This window comes from Crocuta crocuta, unplaced genomic scaffold (assembly GCF_008692635.1).
Source record: "Crocuta crocuta isolate KB4526 unplaced genomic scaffold, BGI_CrCroc_1.0 scaffold5, whole genome shotgun sequence".
NCBI lineage: Eukaryota > Metazoa > Chordata > Mammalia > Carnivora > Hyaenidae > Crocuta > Crocuta crocuta.
In genome coordinates this window covers 1,531,642-1,553,941 of record NW_027530500.1, presented here as the reverse complement: position 1 = coordinate 1,553,941, position 22,300 = coordinate 1,531,642, and the positions used below count along the sequence as shown (strand labels likewise).

The 22,300-nt window shown below is 49.6% G+C and overlaps 1 protein-coding gene across 1 annotated transcript in view; it reads left to right on the top strand.

Annotated features, from left to right (window-relative positions):
* The window catches only part of MYO7B (myosin VIIB), a 77,635-nt gene that overhangs the window by 32,902 nt on the left and 22,433 nt on the right, over window positions 1-22,300 (top strand). The window contains exons 15-26 of the mRNA XM_077766786.1: window positions 111-274; window positions 2,068-2,205; window positions 4,029-4,181; window positions 4,848-4,946; window positions 6,694-6,788; window positions 14,559-14,643; window positions 16,077-16,295; window positions 17,429-17,599; window positions 18,459-18,668; window positions 18,760-18,927; window positions 21,787-21,861; window positions 22,016-22,143. Coding sequence (XP_077622912.1) covers window positions 111-274; window positions 2,068-2,205; window positions 4,029-4,181; window positions 4,848-4,946; window positions 6,694-6,788; window positions 14,559-14,643; window positions 16,077-16,295; window positions 17,429-17,599; window positions 18,459-18,668; window positions 18,760-18,927; window positions 21,787-21,861; window positions 22,016-22,143 — 1,705 coding nt within the window. The remainder of the gene's footprint in view (window positions 1-110; window positions 275-2,067; window positions 2,206-4,028; window positions 4,182-4,847; window positions 4,947-6,693; window positions 6,789-14,558; window positions 14,644-16,076; window positions 16,296-17,428; window positions 17,600-18,458; window positions 18,669-18,759; window positions 18,928-21,786; window positions 21,862-22,015; window positions 22,144-22,300) is intronic.

Below are 22,300 nucleotides of genomic sequence, written 5' to 3'. Positions count from 1 at the left end.
TGGTGTGGCTGGAGCCCCCCCACCCCACTACCCTCCCCCTCCCCCGTGGGCCTGTGGATCTGTGGCAATGGCCGAACTGGGCTGGTGGGTGGGCTCTGCTTCCCCCACAGGCTTCCTGGAAAAGAACCGAGACGTGCTGAGCACAGACATCCTCACCCTGGTCTACTCCTCCGAAAACAAGTTCCTGAAGGAGATATTCAATCTGGAGTCAGCAGGGACCAAGCTGGGTCATGGGACCATCATCCCGGCCAAGACAGGGAGCCAGCTCTTCAAGGTAGTCTCCCGACGGGGGGTCCTGCCAGTGCCTCCCGGGGCCCTCAGCCCCTAGGGCCTCAGGGGTCAGATGGGTACACACAGAGAACACCTATCACCTGGGTCTCAGCTGCTCAGTCAGGGCCCAGAAGTGAGTGCAAACCAGGAGTGAGATGCTGTGTGGGCTGTGGTAAGGGGACAGGTTTCCGTGGACAGCCTGCTTCTGGGCGTGTGGTCTGGTGGGGGCACATCTGCTGGTGTGGATATTATGTTTCTAGATTGGTCTGTGTGTGTGTGTTGGGTGTGTGCACAGTGTGTGTATTGTGTGTGTGGGGTGTGTGTGTGTGTGTGTATGGTTATCTGGTGTATGTGTGTGTGGTGTGGGGTGTGTTTTATGTGATGTATATGGGGTGTGGAGTATGTAAGTGTATGTGTGGGGTGTGTGTGTGCTATGGTGTATATGGTATTTATGTGTGATATGTGTGTGTGGCATGTGCAGGATATGTGGTATGTGTGTGTAGTATGGTATGTGGTGTGTGTGTACTATGGGTGTGTGTGTGGCATGTGCAGTGTGTGTATGGTATGTATGTGGTGTGTGCGTTATGTGTGTACTATGGGTGTGTGTGTGGTATGTGGTGTGCAGTGTGTGTATGTGTGGTGTGGCAGGGGCAGCACTAAGGGTGCCGGCCAGAGAGGTGGGCAGCAGAGAGCCCCCACTGCTCCTCAGGGCGGCCTAGAATTTCCTGGCAGGGTGAGGGTCTGCCTACCCACTCCCTGCCACTCCGCCACCCCTTAAGAGTGTCTGTTCCAGAAAAGGCCCATGAACCATCTAATGAGGAACTCACCCACCAGGGGGCAGGGACATGGGGCCAGCTGGGTGGCTTGGGAACTTGGGGCGTAGGCAGAGGAAACTGCCCCCTGTGCCGTGCATTCCACTCTGGCCACACTGAGGTGCCCTTAACCTGCCATCAGGCCCCACCCTAACCTCTGTAGGAGGCCTCTCCTGAGACCTCAGGGCCCAGGGAGGCATCCAGGAGCCTTGAGGCCATGCAGGAATTGCCCACATCAGGAACCAGGTGGGACCAGCCCATACCCTCTGCATCACTGAGCCAGGCTCAACGCTCCACAGCTGAGGCCAGAGTATAGGCTGTCCTGGCTCTGTGGGCCCCAGAGCATGCCCTGGGGATTCCATGGAGCAGGGTGACAATGGATGGAAATGCACGGTATTTTACAAACCTGGATGACAGGAAATTGCTGCCCGCTGTTCCTGTAAGCTGCCAGTGATGGCATTCTCTTCGTCAGTGTGTTAAGACTCGTGTGTCCAATTGCTGCGATCAGGCAGTACCTGCCTTTGTTCAGCTGCCTTTGACTTGGAAAGGATTTGATCAAGGAGCATCACCCAGGATCAGCACTGCCCAAAACACACACCTGGGCTTGTCCCCTCCTGCATCCATAATTCTGATACGGTTATTTTAAAACTATATGCATTTGCTACAATGCTCACCATGTGCAGTATAAAACAAGTTTTAAAATCAAAACCGATACAAAAACTGAAAACGTAGAAGGGTGAGGTAAAAAGGGAATGTGGTCAGTTCTCACGTCCTTTCCCACTCTGGTGCGTCCCCTTGCACACCCCACGTGGGGCCCCACCTCTAGGCAAGATGCTTTGCTCTGCCTTGCTCACCGGAACCCACGTGGGCCAGTGAGCGGGGGGCTGAAGGATGTCTGTGACATTGGCCGAAGCCTCACCCGGGTCAGCCATGCCCCAGGCCGAGCTCCCCAGCTCCCTGCTTGTACCTGTGCTTCTGCCCGCAGTCCATAGTCTCCAGCAAGCAGTCCTCCACCCTGGCGGGCCAGTTCAAGAAGTCCCTGGACCAGCTGATGAAAATCCTGACCAGCTGCCAGCCCTACTTCATCCGCTGCATTAAACCCAACGAGTACAAGAAGCCGCTGGTAATGAGGGGGTGCTGGGGGCACATGCGAGGAGGGAGGGGATACCTACTGGATGAGTCTCATGGCACGGTCATGTCACTCCTTCCCCGGCCTGGCCAGCATTAGAGCTATCTGCCCCCATCTTATAGACGGGGACACTGAGACCAGTGTCTACATTCTAAGGTCAGTGACTGGCAGGGCTTTGGGTAACCCAGACCTCTGCTGGCTCCGGCCTGCTGTTCACCAGCTGTGTGCACTTGGCCAGGTGCTCTGCTTCTCTGAGTCCGTTTTCTCTTCGGCAAAGTCAGAATCCTGCCCGTGTTGGGGGCAGCAAGGCCTATACATGATGTTTTTGGCATATCTGCATGTGCAAATCCTGCTCGGTAGGGGGAAGCAACCAGTACTAGGTGTTAGAGTCTGGTAGCTGCTGGTCACCAAGGCCTGAGGCCAAGCAGCTCTTTGGAGGGTGGCTTTATCCACATATGTGCTGGGTAGGAGCCTGGTACCCAGGAGTCCCGGACCTGTAGGCTTGGGAATCCCACCCAGAGGCTCAAATACAGGACTCCCCAAACTGGGAGAAGCCATCTAAAAGGAGATTAAATGACTCAAAAAAATCTTATAAGGGGAAAAATTAATATTACGTTAAATGCAGTATATTTTTAGAAGAGAATAAAATCATATGAAATTGGGACTGGCCTAGGAAATCCAGGTGTCCTCCTTACAGGCACAGCACCTGTATGTTGGGTAATAACTGTGCTTCCAGAGGCCCTCTGCCCTCACCCCCCCCATCCCCACCCCACTTCCAGTGCTGAGGGACAGGTGGGCGGGGCCTGAGGCTGATGCTCCTGTGTCTCAGGCAGCCCTGACTGGAACATCCCTCAGAGACAGTGGCTGCTATGTATAGGGGGAGAGGCCAGGCTGAGGGGCCAGACAGGCTCAGGGTGACCTCGCTCAGCCACTTAGGAGTGTGGCCCTGAGCCCCAGGCACCTCATCTTTAAATTGGAGCTAAGTGCCCCACCATGTAGGGCTGTTATAAAGATTCAACAAGAAACACAGAGCCCACAGTAAATGCCCAATAAATGGGACCCAATTAGCTGCCCAAGACCAATGGCCACGTGGCCCTGGATCCCACGAGCAGTTGGCACTGTGGCCCTCAGCCTCTCCAGGTAGGTAACAGCCTGCTGGTGGGCTTGCCAGATCCCAGGGAGTGCCCTTAGTCCCCAGACATTCCTGGCTGGGAGGCTGAGGGGCGTGCTCTCTCAAGGCCAAGCCATGTAGAGTCTGGGGCCATGGCTGAAGACCCCATTCCCCTGCTCAAAGCCTCATGTCCCAGTTCCTCCCTATCAGCCATGCCCACCTCTGCGGGAGAGAAACTAAGTTGGCTACAATATTTTCTGACTCGAGGTAGGGAATGTCCTTCATTACAGGAGAATGTGGGAGGCAGGAGAGCGCCCACCCCAACCCAGGCAAGGCCAGGAGGAAAGTATCCTTTGGGAGCATTGTTGTGGGGCATTTACAAACATTTTAAACATGACATATGCAAATAACTTTTATATTCATAGTACTTTGCATATCCGGAGAATGAGGGAAATATTTAGTGTTCTTATGTAAGTCATAGTTTGTAGATTCCTGACTTGTATCTGCTTGGAAATACTTTGGAGGCTTTTCAGTGACTTGGGTCCAAAGTCCTCTCTTCAAAATCGGTGTCTGCAGCGTAAAGCAAACAACTCCGTTAAGGCAAGCACTGCGGAGTTCTCTCGTGTCTGGGGATGGCCGGGTGGCTGGGAGGCTGCCAGGGCAGGTGCACCGACCATGTGCAAGCCTCCCGCCTGTGTGCCCTCAGCTCTTCGACCGGGAGCTGTGCATCCGGCAGCTGCGCTACTCGGGCATGATGCAGACGGTGCACATCCGCAAGTCAGGCTTCCCCATCCGGTACACGTTCGACGAGTTCTCGCAGAGGTTCCGTGTGCTGCTGCCCAGCGCCGTGCGCCTTCAGGTGCCCCTGCCGCCTCGCCCCCGCCTGGGCCCGCTGGCACTGAGAGGCGGAAGTGCCTGCGCTCCCACCTTCGGGTGCCCCAACCCCCAGTTCCTCTAGCTGCCCTCCTGATGCCCAGGGCCCCTTCCTGGACTCCAGGCTTTGAAAGGACCCCTGTTCCTCCCTTCCGTCTCATCTCCCCCCCCCCCCCCCCCCCCATCTTTCACTCCCTGGGTGCCCTGGAAGTGAGGGAGGGGCCGGCTCACACTGGGGCACACTCACTGGTTGAGGTCGGTGGCCGAAATGTTGGTGTGAGGAGGTGTCTGCAGTTTAAAGCAAACACTGGCGAGATGGTGCCGTGCCTGGGTTGCTGTTTGGGGCAAGAGGTCCTTCCCATCCTTCCTCAGACTCTGAGCCATCCTGCACGTTGAGCTGTTCAAGTGCTCAACAGCCGCCCTGAAGCCCCAGGCGTGGTAGCCTCGAGGCTCCCAGCCCTGGGCTGTCCCCTGGGCCCCATCCTTGTTCAGAAGTGCCTTGAGGCAGCGTCCTGGCCAAGCAACACTGATGGTGAAAGCCAGGGAGAGGAGGAAGAGGAATCCCAGAAAGCCTTAGTGGAGGGACCCTCAGCCTCCCCCCTGGGCCACCTGCTCCAATGCCACCAAGCCACTTCTGTTTTCTCCCTGGCAGCTTCGAGACAAGGCTCGCCAGATGACCCTGCGCATTGCCGAAGTGTGGCTGGGGACAGACAAAGAGTGGAAAGTGGGAAAGACCAAAATTTTCCTGAAGGTGAGCCCCTGAACACGCTGGTCCTCAGCCTCCTGAAGCCTATGGGACTGGTCTCATGCCCACCCTGAGCCAGTGCCATGGAAGCCTGCTCTGGACGCAGCCCCTGCCCTGAGGCACTCCTGTCATTGAAAGCCATGCTGGGGGGCAGAGGGGCAAGGGAGTGTGGGGAAAGCCTTCAGAAGTCCAGGAGGCGTCTCAGAGCAGGGCATCTAAGGCAAGACCCAAGGAGAAGGAGGAGCTGCCCCTGGCCCCCAGGCAGAAGCAAGCAGGAGCTCGGGGTAGGCTCCCACAGGCCCTTGGGTGGGCTTCCTTGTCCATATTGGGAACCACAGTCTAAAGTCCAACCTGGGGAAGCTCCGCATCTTTAGAGTCCTGGAGAGCCAGCACATCAGGCGAAGGAGTCAGTGTGCTGACCCCCTGACCCCCGACAGAGGAGCTTGCCCTTATGGGGGCCTGTGCAAGCAGCACCTCCCACCTCCATCCCCCCCACCAACTTACAGCGAGGCCCAAGGTCATCAGAGGCAGCTGTGGCTGACAGCCACAGCCTTCAGGCCCTCCGGGACTGCAAGTTGGGTCAAAGAGCCACTGAGGAGAGATCCTTGTAAGCTGTGGTGGGTGAGCAAAGAGAGAAAGAAGAAGGAGAAGAGAAGATCAGAGTGCCAGCCTGCCCAAGCTCCACCCCATCCCCACCGCCCCTTCCAAAGTCCTCTACTCCCTCCCCTTTCCCCATAGAGCCTGCCCGCCCATCTTCATCTGTCCCCAGAGGGACCTCCAGACCCTGACCCACTTGTCAGTCTGTCTGTTCATCTTTCCATGCAGTAGCCAGGCCGGTGCTGGGGCTTTGGGGCTTAGACAACAGGGAAGACACAGAGGGGCTTCAGATTCCATTGGGGGGGGGGGGGGGGGGGGGCGGGGGGGNGGGCGGGAGGGATGGGCGAGGCGGGCAGAGGGAAACCATCGGGCAAGTCCCAGGGTGCTGTCCCAGAAGCTGGGACAGATGTCGAGGACCACAGGGGTGTGGCCAGTGTGGGCAGTTGGTGGAGGAGGGGAGGAGGAGAGTGCCCACCCCTCCCTGGCTGCTCCTTGAGGCCAATGTCAGGGGTCTAGTGTATTTCTGTGCCCACCCAGACACATGAAGAGGCTCAGTGCTTGCTTGATGCATGCCTGATGGAAGCAGGTGAAGTCACCAAGCCCTTGCCTCTCCCTACCACTCACCAGAAGGCCAAGCTGCTTTCTGTTCCACAAAGATGGTCTTTGCCCTGCAGCGACTAGGATGGCAAGCCCAAGGGAACAGGGACCCAGTGAAACAAAGGCAGGCCAGGGACGATCACAGCTCAGCGGTGAGTAAGGCTCACCAGCTCACTTGGAGTCCTACTTGAAGGCTGGAGGAAACATGTTTATATGGAAACAAGGATGAGTCTGTGACACACGTTGGGTGACATGTCACATGAATTTGGTGACATAAAACACAACTTCAGGGAAACATTTTCATCCCTTCTTGGGTTCTCCAGAGCAGAAATGAAATTTGCCAGATTAAATTAACAAGAAAAAAGAGCTAACATGGAAAGTTCTCGGACTGGAGACTGGGCATAGTTGTAGCTCTGTCTGAGGGCCCCTTCCCCTGCGTGCCCTCCTGGGAGCACATATGGGAAAAGTCTGGGAGACCCTTCTGGAGACAGGGACCTGGCCTTGGGTGGGGTATGGAGATGAGTGGAAGAGCTACATGCTGGGGTCTCTTCTGTCCCAGGATAACCAGGACACTCTGCTGGAGTTACAGAGGAGCCAGATGCTGGACAAGGCGGCAGTCAGCATCCAGAGAGTCCTGCGAGGCTACAAATACAGGTGCTGGCCCTGCCTGAGCCCCCTTCCCAGCCCCCACACCCACATCTTTTCAGGGGTTTATCTGCCACACACACACATATATCCTCTTCGGTGAAACGTCTGTGTTTGTTATTTGCCCAGCTTCTAATTTAATTCTTTGTTGAATTTTGGGAATTACTTATATATACTAGATACTAGTCCTTGGCTGGATGCATTTTTTGCAAATATCTTTTTCCAGTCTAGAGTCTTTCATTAAGTCCTCATAAGAGGGTCTTTGCAGAGCAAAATTTTTAGTTTTGATGGAGTCCAGTTTATCAAATTTCCCTTCACGGAGCTTGCTTTTGCTGTCACCTCTAAGATCTCTGCCTGACGGTTTTCTCTTATCTTTTTTTTCCTAGAAGATTCTATAGTTTTACAGTTTGCATGTAGGTCCATTTTCATTTTGAGTTAAATCTCGTGTGTGTGTAGGGTGTGAGACCGAGGCTAAGGTTCTTTTTAAAAATTTCCCCCAGTGGATGTTGCTCCAGCATCATTCATTGAAAAGTCCATTCTGGTTTCAATGAATTCATTTTGCACCTGTGTCAAAATCAGTTGGGTGTATTTGTAGGTCTGTTTCTGCATTCTCTATTCTTTTGCATTAATCTGTGTGTCTGTTTCCTCTGCCAATGCCATACTGTCTTGTTGACTGTAGTTATATAATAAGTCTTGGAGCTGCGTAGACTAATTCCTCCCACCTTCTTCTTTTTAACATTGTTTTAGCTATTCTGGGTCCTTTGTCTTTCATACACATTTTATTTTATTTAAAAAAAATTTTTTAACGTTTGCTTTGGAGAGACAGAGAGAAAGAGCTCAAGCAGGGGAGGGGGAGAGAGAAAGGGAGACACAGAATCCAAAGTAGGCAGCACAGAACCTGATGCGAGCCTCAAACCCACGAACTGTGAGATCATGACCTGAGCCGAGGTCGGACACCCAACCAACTGAGCCACCCAGGCGCCCCTCCATATACATTTTAGAAACATCTTGTCCATACCTACAAAAAAATCTTGCTGGGATTTTGATAGTAGTTATGTTGAGTAACAATTTAAGGAGAATTGACATCTCTACTGTGTTAAATTTTCTAACCCATAAATTCCATTCATTTAGATCTTTTTTGATGTCTTTCACCAACGTTTTATGGTTTTCAGCGTACCTGTTCTGTACACAGAACACATAACCTGTTTTGTTAGGTTTACACCTAGATTGGGTGGTTTTTTTTTTTTTTGAGATTATAAATGGTACTGTATTTTTAATTTTGGCATTGATGTACTCACTGCTAGTATGTAAAAATATTTTTATGTGTATGTTAGCTTTGTTTCCTGTGACTTTGCTGAAGTCACTTACTTTTTATGGATTTCTCAAAGTTTTCTATACAGGCCATCAAGTTATGCACAAGTAGGGACAGTTTTATTTCCTCCTTTTCAATCTGTATATCTTTTATTTACTTTTCTCACTTAATGCACTGGCCAGAACTTCCAGTATTGTAAGAGTGGTGAAAGCAGATATCTTTGCCTTGTTTCACACCTTGGGGGAAAACCATTCAGTCTTTAACCATTAAGTATAATGTTAGCTGTAGGTTTCTTATCATTGTTCTTTATCAAGTTGAGGAAGTTTCCTGTATTCCTAGTTTTCTGGGAGTGTTTCTCAGAATTGGGTGTTGAATTTTGTCAAAAAAAATCTGCATCAGTTGCTATGATCATGTGATTTTTCTTGTTTAGCCTTTTATTTTTTATTATTTTTTTATTTTACCTTAGAAAGAGAGAAGGAGAGTAGCACACACAAGCAGGGAAGAGGGGGAGAGGGGAAGAGAGAGAGAGAGAGAGACAGAGAGAGAGACAGAGAGACAGAGAGAATCTTAAGCAGGCTCCATGCTCAGCATAGGGCTGAATCCCACAACCCTGGGATCATGACCTGAGCTGAAACTGAGTCAGATGCTCAACTGACTGAGCCACCCAGGTGCCCCTTGGTTAGCTTTTGAATATGGTAGGTTACAATGATTGATTTTTTAATACTGAACCATCCCTAGAGTAAACCCCACTTGGTCATAGTGTATACCAAACTGAATACTATTTGCTAATATTTTGATAGAAATTTTTACTTCTATATTTATAAAATCTGTAGTTTTCTTCTTTTGTAATGTTTTTGTCTGTTTTTTTCTGGAGTAACATTAGCTCCATAAAATGAATTAGAAATTGTTTTCCCCTCTTCTATTTTCTGGAAGAGATTGTGCAGAATTGTTGTGAATTCTTTAAAAGTTTGCTAGAATTCTCCAGTGAAACCATCTAGGACTGAAGACTTCTTTATGGGGAGTTTTAATTATAAATTCCTTAATAGTTAAAGGATAATCCAAATTATCTGTTTCAGATTGAGTGAGTTGTGGCAGTTTATGCTTTTTGAGAAACTGGTCCATTTCATCTAAGTTGTCAAAAAATTTTTTATGTTCAGAGTTGATCATAGTATTCCATTATTATCATTTCGACATCTGCAGAGTCTGTGATGATACCCCCTGTTTCATTCCTGATATTGATAATTTGTGTCTTTCTCTTTTCTTTGTCTGTTTTGCTAGAGGTTTGTCAATTTTATTGACCTTTCCAAAAAACCAGCTTTTAGTTTCATTGATTATCTCTATTGCTTTTCTGTCTTTCTGTTTTCAATTTCCACAATTTCTGCTCTTTTTATTATTTCCTTTCTTTTTCCAGCTTAGAGTGTGTTTTATTCTTCTTTTTCTAGATTATTAGAAAAAGCTTAGATTGGGAGCTTAGATATTTGATTCAAAGTTCTTCCTCTAGCACTCTCAACAATAGCCAAAACATGGAAAGAGCCTAAGTGTCCATCAATGGACGAATGGATCAAAAAGATGTGGTTTATCTATACAATGAAATACTACATGGCAGTGAGAAAGAATGAAATCTGGCCATGTGTAGCAACATGGATGGAATTTGAGGGTGTTATGCTGAGCAAAATAAGTCAGGCAGAGAAGGACAAATACCATATGTTTGCACGTATAGGAGGATTAGGAGGAACTTAACGGAGGACCGTGGGGGAGAAGAAGAGGGGAAATAGTGGGGGAGAGGGAGAGAGGCAAACCATGAGAGACTCTTGAATGCTGAGAACAAACTGAGGACTGATGGGTGTGGGAGGGGGAGGGGGGAGATGAGCATGGAGGAGAATATTTGTGGGGATGAGCACTGGATGTTATATGGAAACCAACTTGACAATAAACTATTTGTAAAAAAAAAAAAAAAGCTCTTCCTCTATTCTAATATAAAGTGCTATAAATCTCCTCAGCGCTTCTTTAGCTGAGTCTCATACATTTTGATATGTTGTTTTATCATTTTTATTCAATATTTTTTTTAAATTTCCTTTGAGACTTTCTCTTTGGCTCATAGGTTATTTAGAAGTGTGTTGTTTAGTTTCCAAGTGTTTGGAGCTTTTCCTGTTATCATTTTGGTATTGGTTTCTAGTTTGATTCCATTGTGGTTAGAGACATACTCGGTATGGGTTAAATTTTTTTAATGTGCCAATATTTCCTTTATGGCCCAGGATATGGACTGTCTTGTCATATGTTTTAAGGGTGCTTGAAAGGGGCATGTATTCTGCTGTTGTTTAGTGGAATGTTCTAAAAATGTCAATTATATCTTGTTGGTTGATAATGATATCAAATTTTATATTCTTGCTGATTTATTCCTTAGTTGTTCTACCAATTATTGAGAAAGGGGTGTGGTTTCCAACCATAATTGTGGATTTTCCGGTTTTCATTTCAGTTCTATCATTTTTTGCTTCATATTTTTTTAGCTGTGTTGTTTGGTGCATACACGTTTAAGTTTGCTATGTCTTCTTGGTGGATTTATCCTTTTATCATCATGCAGTGTCCCCCTCTGTCTCTGGTTATTTTCTTTGTTCTGAGGTCTACTTTTCTGATAATAATGCAGCCACTCCTGTTTTGTTTTGGTTATTATTTGAGCTATATATATTTTTCATTCTTTTACTTTCAACCTGTGTTTCAAGTGAGTTTCTCATAGACAGTCATGCTTTTAAATCTATTAAGCCAATCTGTCTTTCAGTTGGTATAGTTATGCTTTTTATACATAATGTAATTATGTATGTTAGAAATTCTGTCATTTTATTTTTTGTTTTCTGCTTGTTCTCTGTTTTTTATTACTCTGTTTTATTTTTCCTGCCATACTGTAGATTGCCTAAACATTTTTTTAATTTCATTTTCATTTCTTTGTAGTGTTTTCAAATGTATTTCTTCTTAAAGCCTTCTTTAGTGGTTGCTCCAATTTTATACTATATACACACAAATTATGACAGTCTACTAATGTCATTATTTTACCACTTTGAGAAGTATAGAAACTTTATCTCTCTTTATGTCCATTTGCCTTCTCCCATTTGTAATATAATTTTCCATAAATGTTTCCTCTATGTACATTTAGAACTACATCAGACAGTGTTACAAATTTTGCTTCAATCATCAAACATAACTTAGAAAACTCAAGAGGAGAGGAAGGCTTATTGTTGCTTACTGTTTATTTTTTCCTTCTTGAGATTCCAAGGTTTCTTCTATTATCATTTCCTTTCTCTTTAAAGAACTTCTACTTATTCCTTTAGGATAGCTCAAGTGATAATTCTCTTAGTGTTTTTAGTTTCCTTTCATCTGAGAATGTCTTGATGTCCCCTTCAATTCTGAGAGATATTTTCACTGACGTAAAATTCTAGGTTGATGGCTCTTTTTTTCCTCAATCCTTGGAAAATATTGTACCACTCCCTCCTTGGCTTCATGGTTTCTGATGAGAAATCCAAATCATTTTCTCCCTATAAGTAATGTGTTGTTTCTCTCTTGTTACTTTCAAGATTTTTTGCCTTTAGTTTTCACAAGTTTGACCTTGATGTATCTTGATATGCATTTATTTTAATTTATCCTGTTTGAGGTTTGTTCAGCTTGTTATGTATCTTTTGTTGTTTATGAACTTTTTAGCCATTATTTCTTATAATGCTTTTTAAGCACTATCTCTTTCTCCTTTCTTTCTAGGACTTCAATGACATAAAAAAAAAAAAAAAAAAAAAAAAAAAAAGATACAGTCCCAATGGTGCCTGAGGCTCTGGTCATTTTTTTTCTGTATCTTTTCTCTCTGTTTTTCAGGTTGGGTGATTTCTACTCTTCCATCTTGAAGCTCACTGACTCTCTTCCTCTTTTCTCTCTATCTGCTGCCAAACCCACCCACTGAGATATTTTTTTTTATTTCAGTTATTGTATTTTTCAGTTCTAAAAGTTCCATTTGGTTCTACTTTATGTCTTTTATCTCTTTACTCAGACTTTGAATTTTCTCATTTGTTTCAAGTGTGTTTATAATTGTTCATCAAAGCATTTTTATAATAGCTAACATTTCTGTCAGTGTTAGCATATGTTGCTTGTCTTTTCTTATTCAAGTTGCTATTTTCCTTGCTCTTAGTATGATAAGTAATTTTGGATTGAAACATGGACATTTGAGGTTTTATATTATAAGAATTCTGGGTCTTGTTTAAACATTCTGTTTTAACAGGGCTCCTCTGACACTACTTCAGCAGGGGAGAGAAGGGTGTCCTCTGTTTACTGTCCAGTGAGGGGAGAGTCTAAGTTCTCCACATGGCCTCCATTGACTCTCAAGGCAGGTAGAGGTTCCTTTCACTGCTGGCTGGGAGTGGGAGTTCCAGCTTCCCAGTAGGCCTCCACTGATACCACAGAGGGAGAGTGACCCTTCCCAGGTGGGCGATGGTGAAAGGCCTGCTCGTGCACTAGGTCTCCTCTGCCCCACTCCAGCATGGAGGGAGGAGAACCCCATTACTGCCGAGTGGTGGTGGAAGCCCAGCATTCCCCACTGGTCTCCACTGACTCTGAGGGACGGGCCCACCCACCTAGGATGGCTTCCCACTCAGCCTTCTCTGACATGGCCTTGGCAAGGGTACAAACGTAGACTCCTCACCTGCCACTGTCTGGTGTAAGTAGGGGTGTGACCACAGTTGCTTTGTGGTGTTTCACTGAAGTAGAGTACTTTTTATTTAAAAGTTTTCTGTCCTGCTAAGCTGCCTCTTTCCTGACCCTTTTGGTAGAAGAAGAAGGCTTTTCTTGGAGCTTTTTGGTTGGTGCCCCTTGTCATTTCTGGACTGCTGACTTCTTTAGCTCCTAGTCTGGGAAATGTGAGGTAAAAAGAAAACCCAGAAAAGTTACCACTGTGTCACTCCTTGGATCTGAGATCCCTAACTAGTCTGTCTTCTTCTCTCCACATTTCAGAGTCTTCTTATGTTTGTTTTATATAAATGTACAGGGTTTTTAGTTGTAGTTAGCTGGAGAAAGAGGAAAAACTATGTCTGCCCCACACATCTTCTCAGAAGTGATCATCATTGATAACTGATAGTGCTCTTGTTCTTCTAGACAATGCAATTAGACAAGAATATTAAAGAAAAGATAGAAATCGGGGTTTCCAACTTTAACTCTGTTGACATTTTGGATTAAATAACTCTTTATTGTGAGGGGCTGACCTGGGCATTGTGGGATGTTTAGCAGTATCCCTGGCCTCTACTCACAAGAAGCCACTAACACCCTCCTTTCCCATCTCCCAGTCATAGCAACTCAGAGTGTCTCTAAACATTGCCAAATATGCCATGGGGACAGAATTATCCCTGTTTGATAACTAGTAGGATAAATATCAGAAAGGAGGCAAATTATCTTTATTTTTGAGAATTCATTTACTTTGGCCTCATATTAGAATCATCTTGGGAGATATTTATACTCTGTGTATGTATACAAAAAAAAATATTAGATAGATATATGGTCTCCAGACCCATCAGCAAAGATTCTGACTTAATTGGACTGGGTAAGACCTGAGCATCAATAAATATTGAAGTTCTCCAGATGATTTTTAATATGGTTGAGATCTAATGTCTTAAACCTAAGAAAATATCCTGACAAATTATTACAAATGAGAAGGAAACTCAGATAAGTGTGAGATAAAAGATATATCACATGCACCCAGCTTGCCTCCCCAGAGGCCAAGTTTTAGGTTATCTCTTGGTACTCAGCCCACTTTCCTCCCTGCAGCGGGAGCAGGTTGCTGGAGTTGCCAGACTACCAGGGCCTAGGGAGCTGCCCTCCTACCTTGACCTGCCTCCAGAGATAAGCTCCAGTCCTGGGATTTCTGACCTGGTGCGCTGCAGACACCTGGGCTACTGGCCAGAGGCACAGGAAGAGTCTGGCAAGGAATAAAAAGTTGGACAGGGAGCCTGGGTGGCTCAGCTGGTTAAGCGTCCAACTTCAGCTCAGGTCATGATCTCATGGTTCATGGGTTTAAGCCCATGAGCTGTGCTGACAGCTCAGAGCCTGGAGCATGCTTAGGATTCTATGTGTCTCTCTCTGCCCCTCCCCTGCTTGCATTCTCTCTCTCTCTCTCTCTCTCTCTCTCTCTCTCTCTCAAAAATAAAATAAACATTAAATTTTTTTAAGTTGGAAATGAGTTTTATCCCCTCATAGATCTTTAGCAGGAGTGAGGGAAATTTTCCTGATTGTTCTAAAACTGCACTGTCCTCATTCACAAATTTGACTCGTTGGCAGTAGATCTAAGTTCCTAACATATGTGCTTTGGCTTATAAGTGCTTCTGAAAAAGAAATAATGTATGTGTTTATTCTCTCCACATTTCATCATCCCTCTCCCCTTCAGATCATTTCCCCCCCAAAAGCTTTGAAATATGTGAAGCTGTTACACACATTCCCCCTTCTAGGAAGGAGTTCCTGAGGCAGAGGCAGGCAGCTGTGACCATCCAGGCTGGGTGGAAAGGCTACTACACCAGGCAGAACTTCAAGCAGGTGAGAGGACTCGCTTGGGAGGCTGCTCCATGGAAGTTTGTTCGTGCAGACATGAGAGCTGGGGCAGGAGGGGTCAGATCAGTAACGTGTTACGATAGACTTCGAATGACCAGCTGTCAGTGCCCCACACAGTCTCTGTTAAGCTTCGTCCCTGGTCCTGTGCTTTCAGGTTTGTGGGCTGCAGAGTGTCCTCTTACAGAACTTGGGGCTCCCCCCGAGCTAGAACAAGGTGGCCTGCTCTGAAATCACATGATCATCTTTTCTCAGTTTACAGGCAACAAACAAGTGGATGGACTATTCTGTTTCAAGCCCTTCTGATTTTTTCCCTTAACCACAGGCACTGCTAATAAGCGTCTCCTCAAGAAGTGAGCTAGAGCAACCTTAGCATACCCTACTGGGTGTCACTTGACCGCTAGCCTTTGTCATGGGATGTGATGATGGTTGAGATGTTCAGTGGTCACATCAGCCAATCCGGCTCATGAAACCAGGACCAGATGGGCTATGAGAGGCCGCAGTTTTGTGCAGGAGAGTGAAGGCACCTTAAGGCTATGTAATGATGCTTCAGGGCAGAGAAATTCCAAAAGGAGGTGTCTGGGCAGAAGGCTGAAAGGCAGGGAGCAGGGAGGTGGCCCCAAGATGCACATCCCAGCACTTTGAAATTTGACTCAGGGCCTGCCTGTGTTCTGTACTCACAAGGACATAATGGCAGCTGACATGAATGGAAAGTCTACTTCGAGTCATTGCTCTGCATGCATCATTGGATTTATTATTAAATCAACCCCATGTGTCAAGAAGCTGAGGTATAGAGAGGTTAAGTAGAGCTGGGGTCTGGATGCCAGTCTGTGTGATGATGAAGCGTCACCCCACACACCTGGCACCCACTGGGTTGGTCTTTGAGAAGCCAACAAGACTCACCCAGGGGCTCGGGGACTGCCGTGCACCAGAGCGTGTCTGCAGCTTAGAGATGGGTGTTCATCCATTTGTTTCCTCTTTATTTTAACGATTCCAGAGATTGGCTTGGTGAAAGCACCATAGGCCTCCACTTGGGGGCGCTAGCTCCTGACGGTTTGGCTGTCCTGGTTTTAGGTGGGATCAGGGCTCTGGAACCCCTCATCTACATGACGTCCAAACCAATTCCCTATCACTGGACCCTAGGAGATCACTTTATTGTTCACACCATTCAACAAATGCTTACTTAGCATATATTTACATGCCAAGGACTGTTCTAAGTGCTTTGCGAGTAGTAACTCGTTTTAATACGCTTGTACTTGTCAGTGTGTAAAATTTTAGCACTAGCCCTTTGCCCCAGAGCAGAGGACAGTAAAGCTAACTTGTGAGGTCTCCTGGGGCGTATGACTCGCCTCCCTTTCTCTCTGTCCCTTGGGCCCTGCTGGGCGCGCCTCACTGTGAGTGCATCCCTCTCTCCTCCACAGATCCTACTGGGGTTTGAGCGCCTGCAGGCCATTGCCCGGGGCCTCCTCCTGGCCAAGCAGTACCAGATGATGCGGCAGAAGACGGTGCAGCTGCAGGCGCTCTGTCGGGGCTACCTCGTGCGCCAGGAAGTCCAGGCCAAGAGGAGGGCGGTGGTGGTCATACAGGCACACGCCAGGGGCATGGCTGCCCGGCGGAACTTCCGGCAGCAGAAAGCCAGTGTAGGTGGTCGCTGCCCTCTTGGGCAGGTGGGGGCTGCCTGGGGCCCATAGCAGGGAGGGCAGTCGGGAGGGTGAGCAGCAACGTCGAGCTTTCACCAGGCGCTCCTATCCCCTCCGTGTCCAAAGTTATTACTGCAGCCTGTCCTCACGCCATGTGGGACACCTGGGTCACCCCAGGAATGCACAGGGTGTGGCATGGGAGAGGCATCATGTCAGCAGGATAGTCTTACGCCTGGAACCTGGAAAAGGAGTTCTTGCTCCCCTCCCTTTAGCCCCAGGGATGGCTTCCCAGCAGGACTGGTCCATCCCTGAACACCGTAGGAAACCAGGGTCGGGTGAGCCATGGGAGACCGCAGCCCCGTGGACGCGGTCGAAGGCCCCTGGGTCTGGGCTGTGGCCTGACAGTGGGCAGAGAAATTCCAAGAGGAATCTGAGTGTCTGGGCAGGGGAGGCTGGAGGACAGGGAGCAGGGGAGCAGTACGAGGTGCACATCCCAGCATTTTAAATTTCACCCTTGTGAGCCCTCTCCTCCAGGGGGCGTCCAAGAGACTCAGCCTCTTCACACACACACACACACACACACACACACACACACACGCCCCCCGAACTGTGATGAGGCAAAGGGCTAGGGTGAAGCCTACACCTCCTCTCTAGATGATGGTTAGGTCTGCTGCACACGTTTCCTGTACAGTGGCCTGGACAAGGGAGAGAGCAGACTGGCAGACATTTCAGCAGCAGGCTTCTACTCCCATGTGGCCCCAGATGGGCCACAAATCAGCCTCGTTTGTGCGCTAGTGAGGACTTTCCCAGGGACAAGCCGTAGTGGAGCCCTGGTGCTCTTTGAGTGAAGGGTACAAGTGGGCCGCTAGGTTCTGGGGACCCCTGGGGTCTGAGGCCATAGCCCGGGGACCGCGTCAGGGTAGGGACAGGCTCACAGCCTGGACCTCCAGTTCTCCAGGGGAAATGAAAAGCTCAGGGCGGCTGATCTCTTGTCATACTAGCTATTAAACTCTAGGATTTTAGAGGAAAACTTACTGATTTGAATGAACACCGTTAGGATTTAGTTGCGTTCTGGGGGGGTTCTTGCCCTCGCTGGGTGGTGGTGACCTTTGCCCCGTGGGGTGTCTGTGCAGGGACTTCTGCTCATCCCAGCTGAAAAGCAGAAGAGCCAAAATGCTGTCCCCACCAAGAAGCGCAAGTCCATCTACGACACTGTCACTGACACCGAGATGGTGGAGCGAGTGTTCGGCTTCCTCCCTTCTGTGATCGGTGGGCAGGAAGGCCAGTCCCCAAGGGGCTTTGAGGTAAGACCCTGTCATTCAGGGGTCCGGCCTGCCAGGGCATGGGAGGACCCGCTTACTCCCTGACTCTGTCAGCTTCCAGGCTCACTGAGAAGCCAAGACTCTGCAGGTGGAGGCGGGCGGCAGGGGAGGGTGTGGGTGGGAGGCTGGCAGATTAGGTGGTGAAGTCTGTTCTTCAGTCCTGGGTGAGCAGGCAGAGAAAAGGAAAGGAGAGCAGGAATTTCTTGGCCAAATCCTCTCAAGTGAAGCAGGTTCTTTACCTGCATGACTTCCTAGAACCTTTAATATGCAAATGTGGGGGTGGGGCTTTCAATCTGGCAGCATTTCCCACTTGTATTTGACCCCATTCACAGAACACCCCACAGCCCAGCCGCTGCTCTGCAGAATGGGACTGGGGACTGATGAACACTGAGAACTAACACTGGCACCAGTGTCTGAGGGAGGAGGGGGCAGGGTGGGAGGGGAGGGCTGGAGCAGAGCAGGTCCCCAGGGCTCCCACCGCACTGCTTTGGGCCCTGAGACCCAGTGACCTGGGTGCCCCCCCCCCCGACCCTACCCCCAGGGGCTCATGCCTTTCCCCTGAGCATGGACACATACACACGCACACATGCACACACAGTACACACCAGGCTGTGTAGGGGCAGCAGAGACCGCTTCTGCAGGATGAGCAGCCCGCCGGGGGCCCCATGAGGCTGCGAGGTGGCGGGAGAGGTCTCGGACACAAGGAGCAGTGGCTCATGGTGTGCCCAGCAGATAATCACCCAGCCCTGTCTTGGGGCTCCCTGGCCCCCAGAGATGCAAACCCTGCCAGCCAGCATCTGAGAGGATGGCTGACCCTTGGCGCTCCCTCCCTGGCACCCAGGATCTGGAAACAAGGACCCAGAAGCTGCCTGAGGTTGACCTGGACACGGTCCCCATGGTGGAGGAGTCCGAGGAGGATGTGGACGGCCTGGCCGAGTACACCTTCCCCAAGTTCGCTGCAACCTACTTCCAGAAATCGGCCAGCCACACGCACATCCGGCGGCCCCTCCGACACCCGCTGCTCTACCATGAGGACAATGCCGACTGCTCGGTACCCTGGTTTCTGGTGGCTCGGGCCTCCCCCTGGCCCTGAGGGGTCACTATGGCCCAAGACTGTGAGCCCTCTGTCTCCGTTTCCCCAGGCTGCCCTGGCTGTGTGGTGCATCATCCTGAGGTTCATGGGTGACCTACCCGAGCCAGTGCTTCTTGCCAGGAACGACCCGCGTGGCAGCTTGGTGGCGCAGCAGCTCCAGGACACCCTGGGCGGAGAGAATGGCACCCAGTCTGCACAGCAGCGTGGATCTACGCAGGTGCCTGGTGCAAGGGGGTGGGGCAGGGCAGACCCCAGGGGTCCCCCGTGGAAACTGGACCCAAGGGGGGCAAGACGTGGAGTGAGCGTCAGCCATGAGTGAATGACACTCGGGAACTCAGGAGACAGGCGTTACACCCAGCATTTTCTGGTGATGAAAATGGCCTCCAGGCTCTGAGTATTAGGCTAGACTTGACCAGAATTCAAATGCACAGAACAATAACAATGAGTATTGTTACTGACTGACGAAGGCTGTGTGCTGATGGTTTCTCTGCAGTTAATTCCCAGGCGAGCCAACCCTATGAAGTAGGGATTATTCAATGTATTACAGCAAAAGAAACAGAGATGTGAAATGACTTGTCCCCAAGCTACAGTGAATATGTGTCACAGAGCTGGGCTTTGAATCCATTCTACTGAATTCAGAGACTGAGTTCTTGACCTGTGGTCTATCCTGGCCTCTGATGAAAGGTTAATTCATGCCCACTTTTGGTCAGAAGTCCTTCCTGAGGCCCAGTTTCATGACATAATCTTAGTGGAACTAACCAAGAATAGTTCAAAGGAATTACACAACAGATATAGCCCGGGGCCCCACCAGCAGCAAGAGCCTCATGACTGCTTGTAATTCTGTCCCCAGTTCCAACGTGTGGGGGTTTTCCCCACACCAAGCAATTCTCCAACACCAGTTGTGTTGGAGACAAGCAACTCCACTTGACCGAGACACTGTGTCCCTACCGGCAGTGTCAGATCTCGGAGTGAGGGCTCCGTCCTGCAAGACCAACCCCCAACTTCAGACACCAGTTGAAAGTCCCGGTTATCACTCGTGCTTCTGACCCACATGCTACAAACCGGGGATTCCCATGATCCCCTCCGTGGGTTTGATGAATTTGCTAGAGGGGCTTGCAGAATTCAGGGAGCCACTTTATTGTCACAGGGTGTAATCCAAGAACAGCTGGGTGGAAGAGATGCATAGAGCAAGGTTTGGGGAAAGGGGAGGGTGGAACTTTCATGCTCACTGCCAGCACACCACTCTCCCCAAATTTTCATGCACTCACCAACCTGAAGCTCCCCAAAGTCCGCCCTTTTGGGTTTCTTGGGAGGCTTCGTTACAGAGGCCTAAAGAATATATCATTGGCCGTTGGTGATCAAACTCCATCTCCAGCCCTCCCTGCTCCCCAGAGGTGGAGGTAGGAGACGGGACAGAGTTGGCTCCAGGGACACCCATCCTTGGGTATTTCTAAAAGTCACCTCATTGACATAACTAAAGACACTTTTGTTGCAGGAAGTTCCAAGAGTTTTGAGAGATCTGTGCCAGGAACTGGGATGAAGACCAAATATTATATTTCTTACTATAAATCACAGTATCACATCATCCCATATATCCAGTGCCTGGGACACTGCTCAGATGCCCACAGGGTCCTATGCACAGACTAACTGCATAGAAATCCAAGGGAGTCTGCAGCTTGGCATCACATGGCCATTCCTGGTCCAGGAATTATGTGGGAAGTTGCCCAAATCAAGCCCTGACCCCACCCCGTCCCCCCCAATCTCTCATGGGCTCTCCAGACTGTATTAGTCATCTATTGCTGTGTAACAAATTACCCACCAAAATTTAGCAGCTTGAAACAGTACGTATTTGTTATTTCACACAGTTTCTGAGGATCAGGAGTGGCTTAGCCGTTTAGTCTGGGCTCAGGGTCTGTCAAGAGATTGCAGACAGGCCGTCGTCGATAGGGCTGCTGTCATCGAAAGGACTGACTGGAGCTCCAGGATCCACTTCCAAGATGGCTCCTTCACACAGCTGCTGGCAAGAGGCCTCTCACTTCTTGGTCACCTGGGCCTCTCCACAGGGTTGCCCAAGTGTCCTCACAACATGGCTTCCCCAGACGAAGTGATCCAAGAGAGAAAGCAAGAAGGAAGCTGCAACACCTGGTCTCATAAGTCACACGCAATAGTGGGCAGGACCGTCAGGGGATGTGGATCCACTGGGGGCCACCTTGGAGGCTGGCCACCACTCAGGGAAGGGACCCTGGAAGGCACTTCTGGAGCATGAGTGCAGAGAGAGGCAGGACTAACTTCCCAAAAGTCACATCTCAAGTGTTTCTTCCTACATGTGGTTATTAAGCACCTGCTGTGTGCCCCCAACGGGAGCAGTGAGCCTTGGAGCCCTGCCCACATTCACCTGCCAGCTACTGTGTTTTGCATCCCATTCCTGCATGGCAAACCAATCCTACCCCAACCCCCCACCCCGCCAATCCCAGCCCAAGTCCAGCCTCACACTGAGCTCTAATTTTGGCAGCGACTTCTCCTGATGCCCTCAGGACACAGTGGGACTCCTGCCTCAGGAGACCAACAGACCCTAATGGCTGGGAGTCAGGAGTCAAGAGCGCCCCCCTGCCCCCAGCCCAGGCCTTGAAGCCTAGCTCTTCTCAGAGCTCCCACCTTGCAGCAGGCAGAGGGTATTCTAAATCATCCATGAAGTTTTCACTGAGAATGATGATGACCCAGGGCCGTTCTTGGCACCTGGGCTCAGACCCAGCACTACCTCAAAGGGCTTTCTGGCAAAAGGTACAGGCTTTGGAATCCTGAGCCCGCCCTGGGGGCTGGTTACTGGTGAGCAGGTCTGTGTAGTCTACTTCCCTCCCCCCCACCCCCCGCCGTGTCCTTACCCGTAAGTGAGGAGGAGGATGTGCACCTGTAGGTGTGGCAAAGCTCACAGGACACAGGGCTGCTGCACCTGGTACATCGGGCCAGGAAATGCCTGGGCGGGATGGACACTGGCTCTGCCTAGGTGGCTATCAGGTCAGCAGCATCAAAGTGCTGGCCTGGTACACTTTCCCTTAGGAACTCTCTCCATCCACAGAGGCCCAGCCACAAGGGCAGAGGGAGCAAGGACATCTCCATGAAGCTAAAACAGTCCTCCCGGCTCACAGGCCAGGTGAGCCCAGGCTAAGGGGCCCTCAGTCAGCTTCCAACTCTATTGCTGGCCAGCCCTAGGACCCCTAGCCTTTGCTTTCTTCCTTGGGCCCGGTGTCCTCCTTCACAAATAAGGAGAGTCACAACCGTCCTGACTGCCACCTTTGGGTTTCAAGGTGGCCAGCCAGCTGAATATTGGAGAGGAGGCATTTGAGCCTGATGGCCCCATCTCAGACCGACCCATGTCTAACCTGGAGAAGGTGCACTTCATCGTGGGCTGTGCCATCCTGCGGCCTAACCTCAGGTCAGTCCCCGTTCCCACCTCACCCCTATCTGGAACATCAGACCCCCTCACCGGCTCTCAGCCCATGGCCACAGCCTCCTCCTCTGCCTTCCTCCTAAGACAGCCTGCTGTTTCCCTGCTCCCTGTCCTGGGATCCACAGCCTGGGTCTGAGTAGAG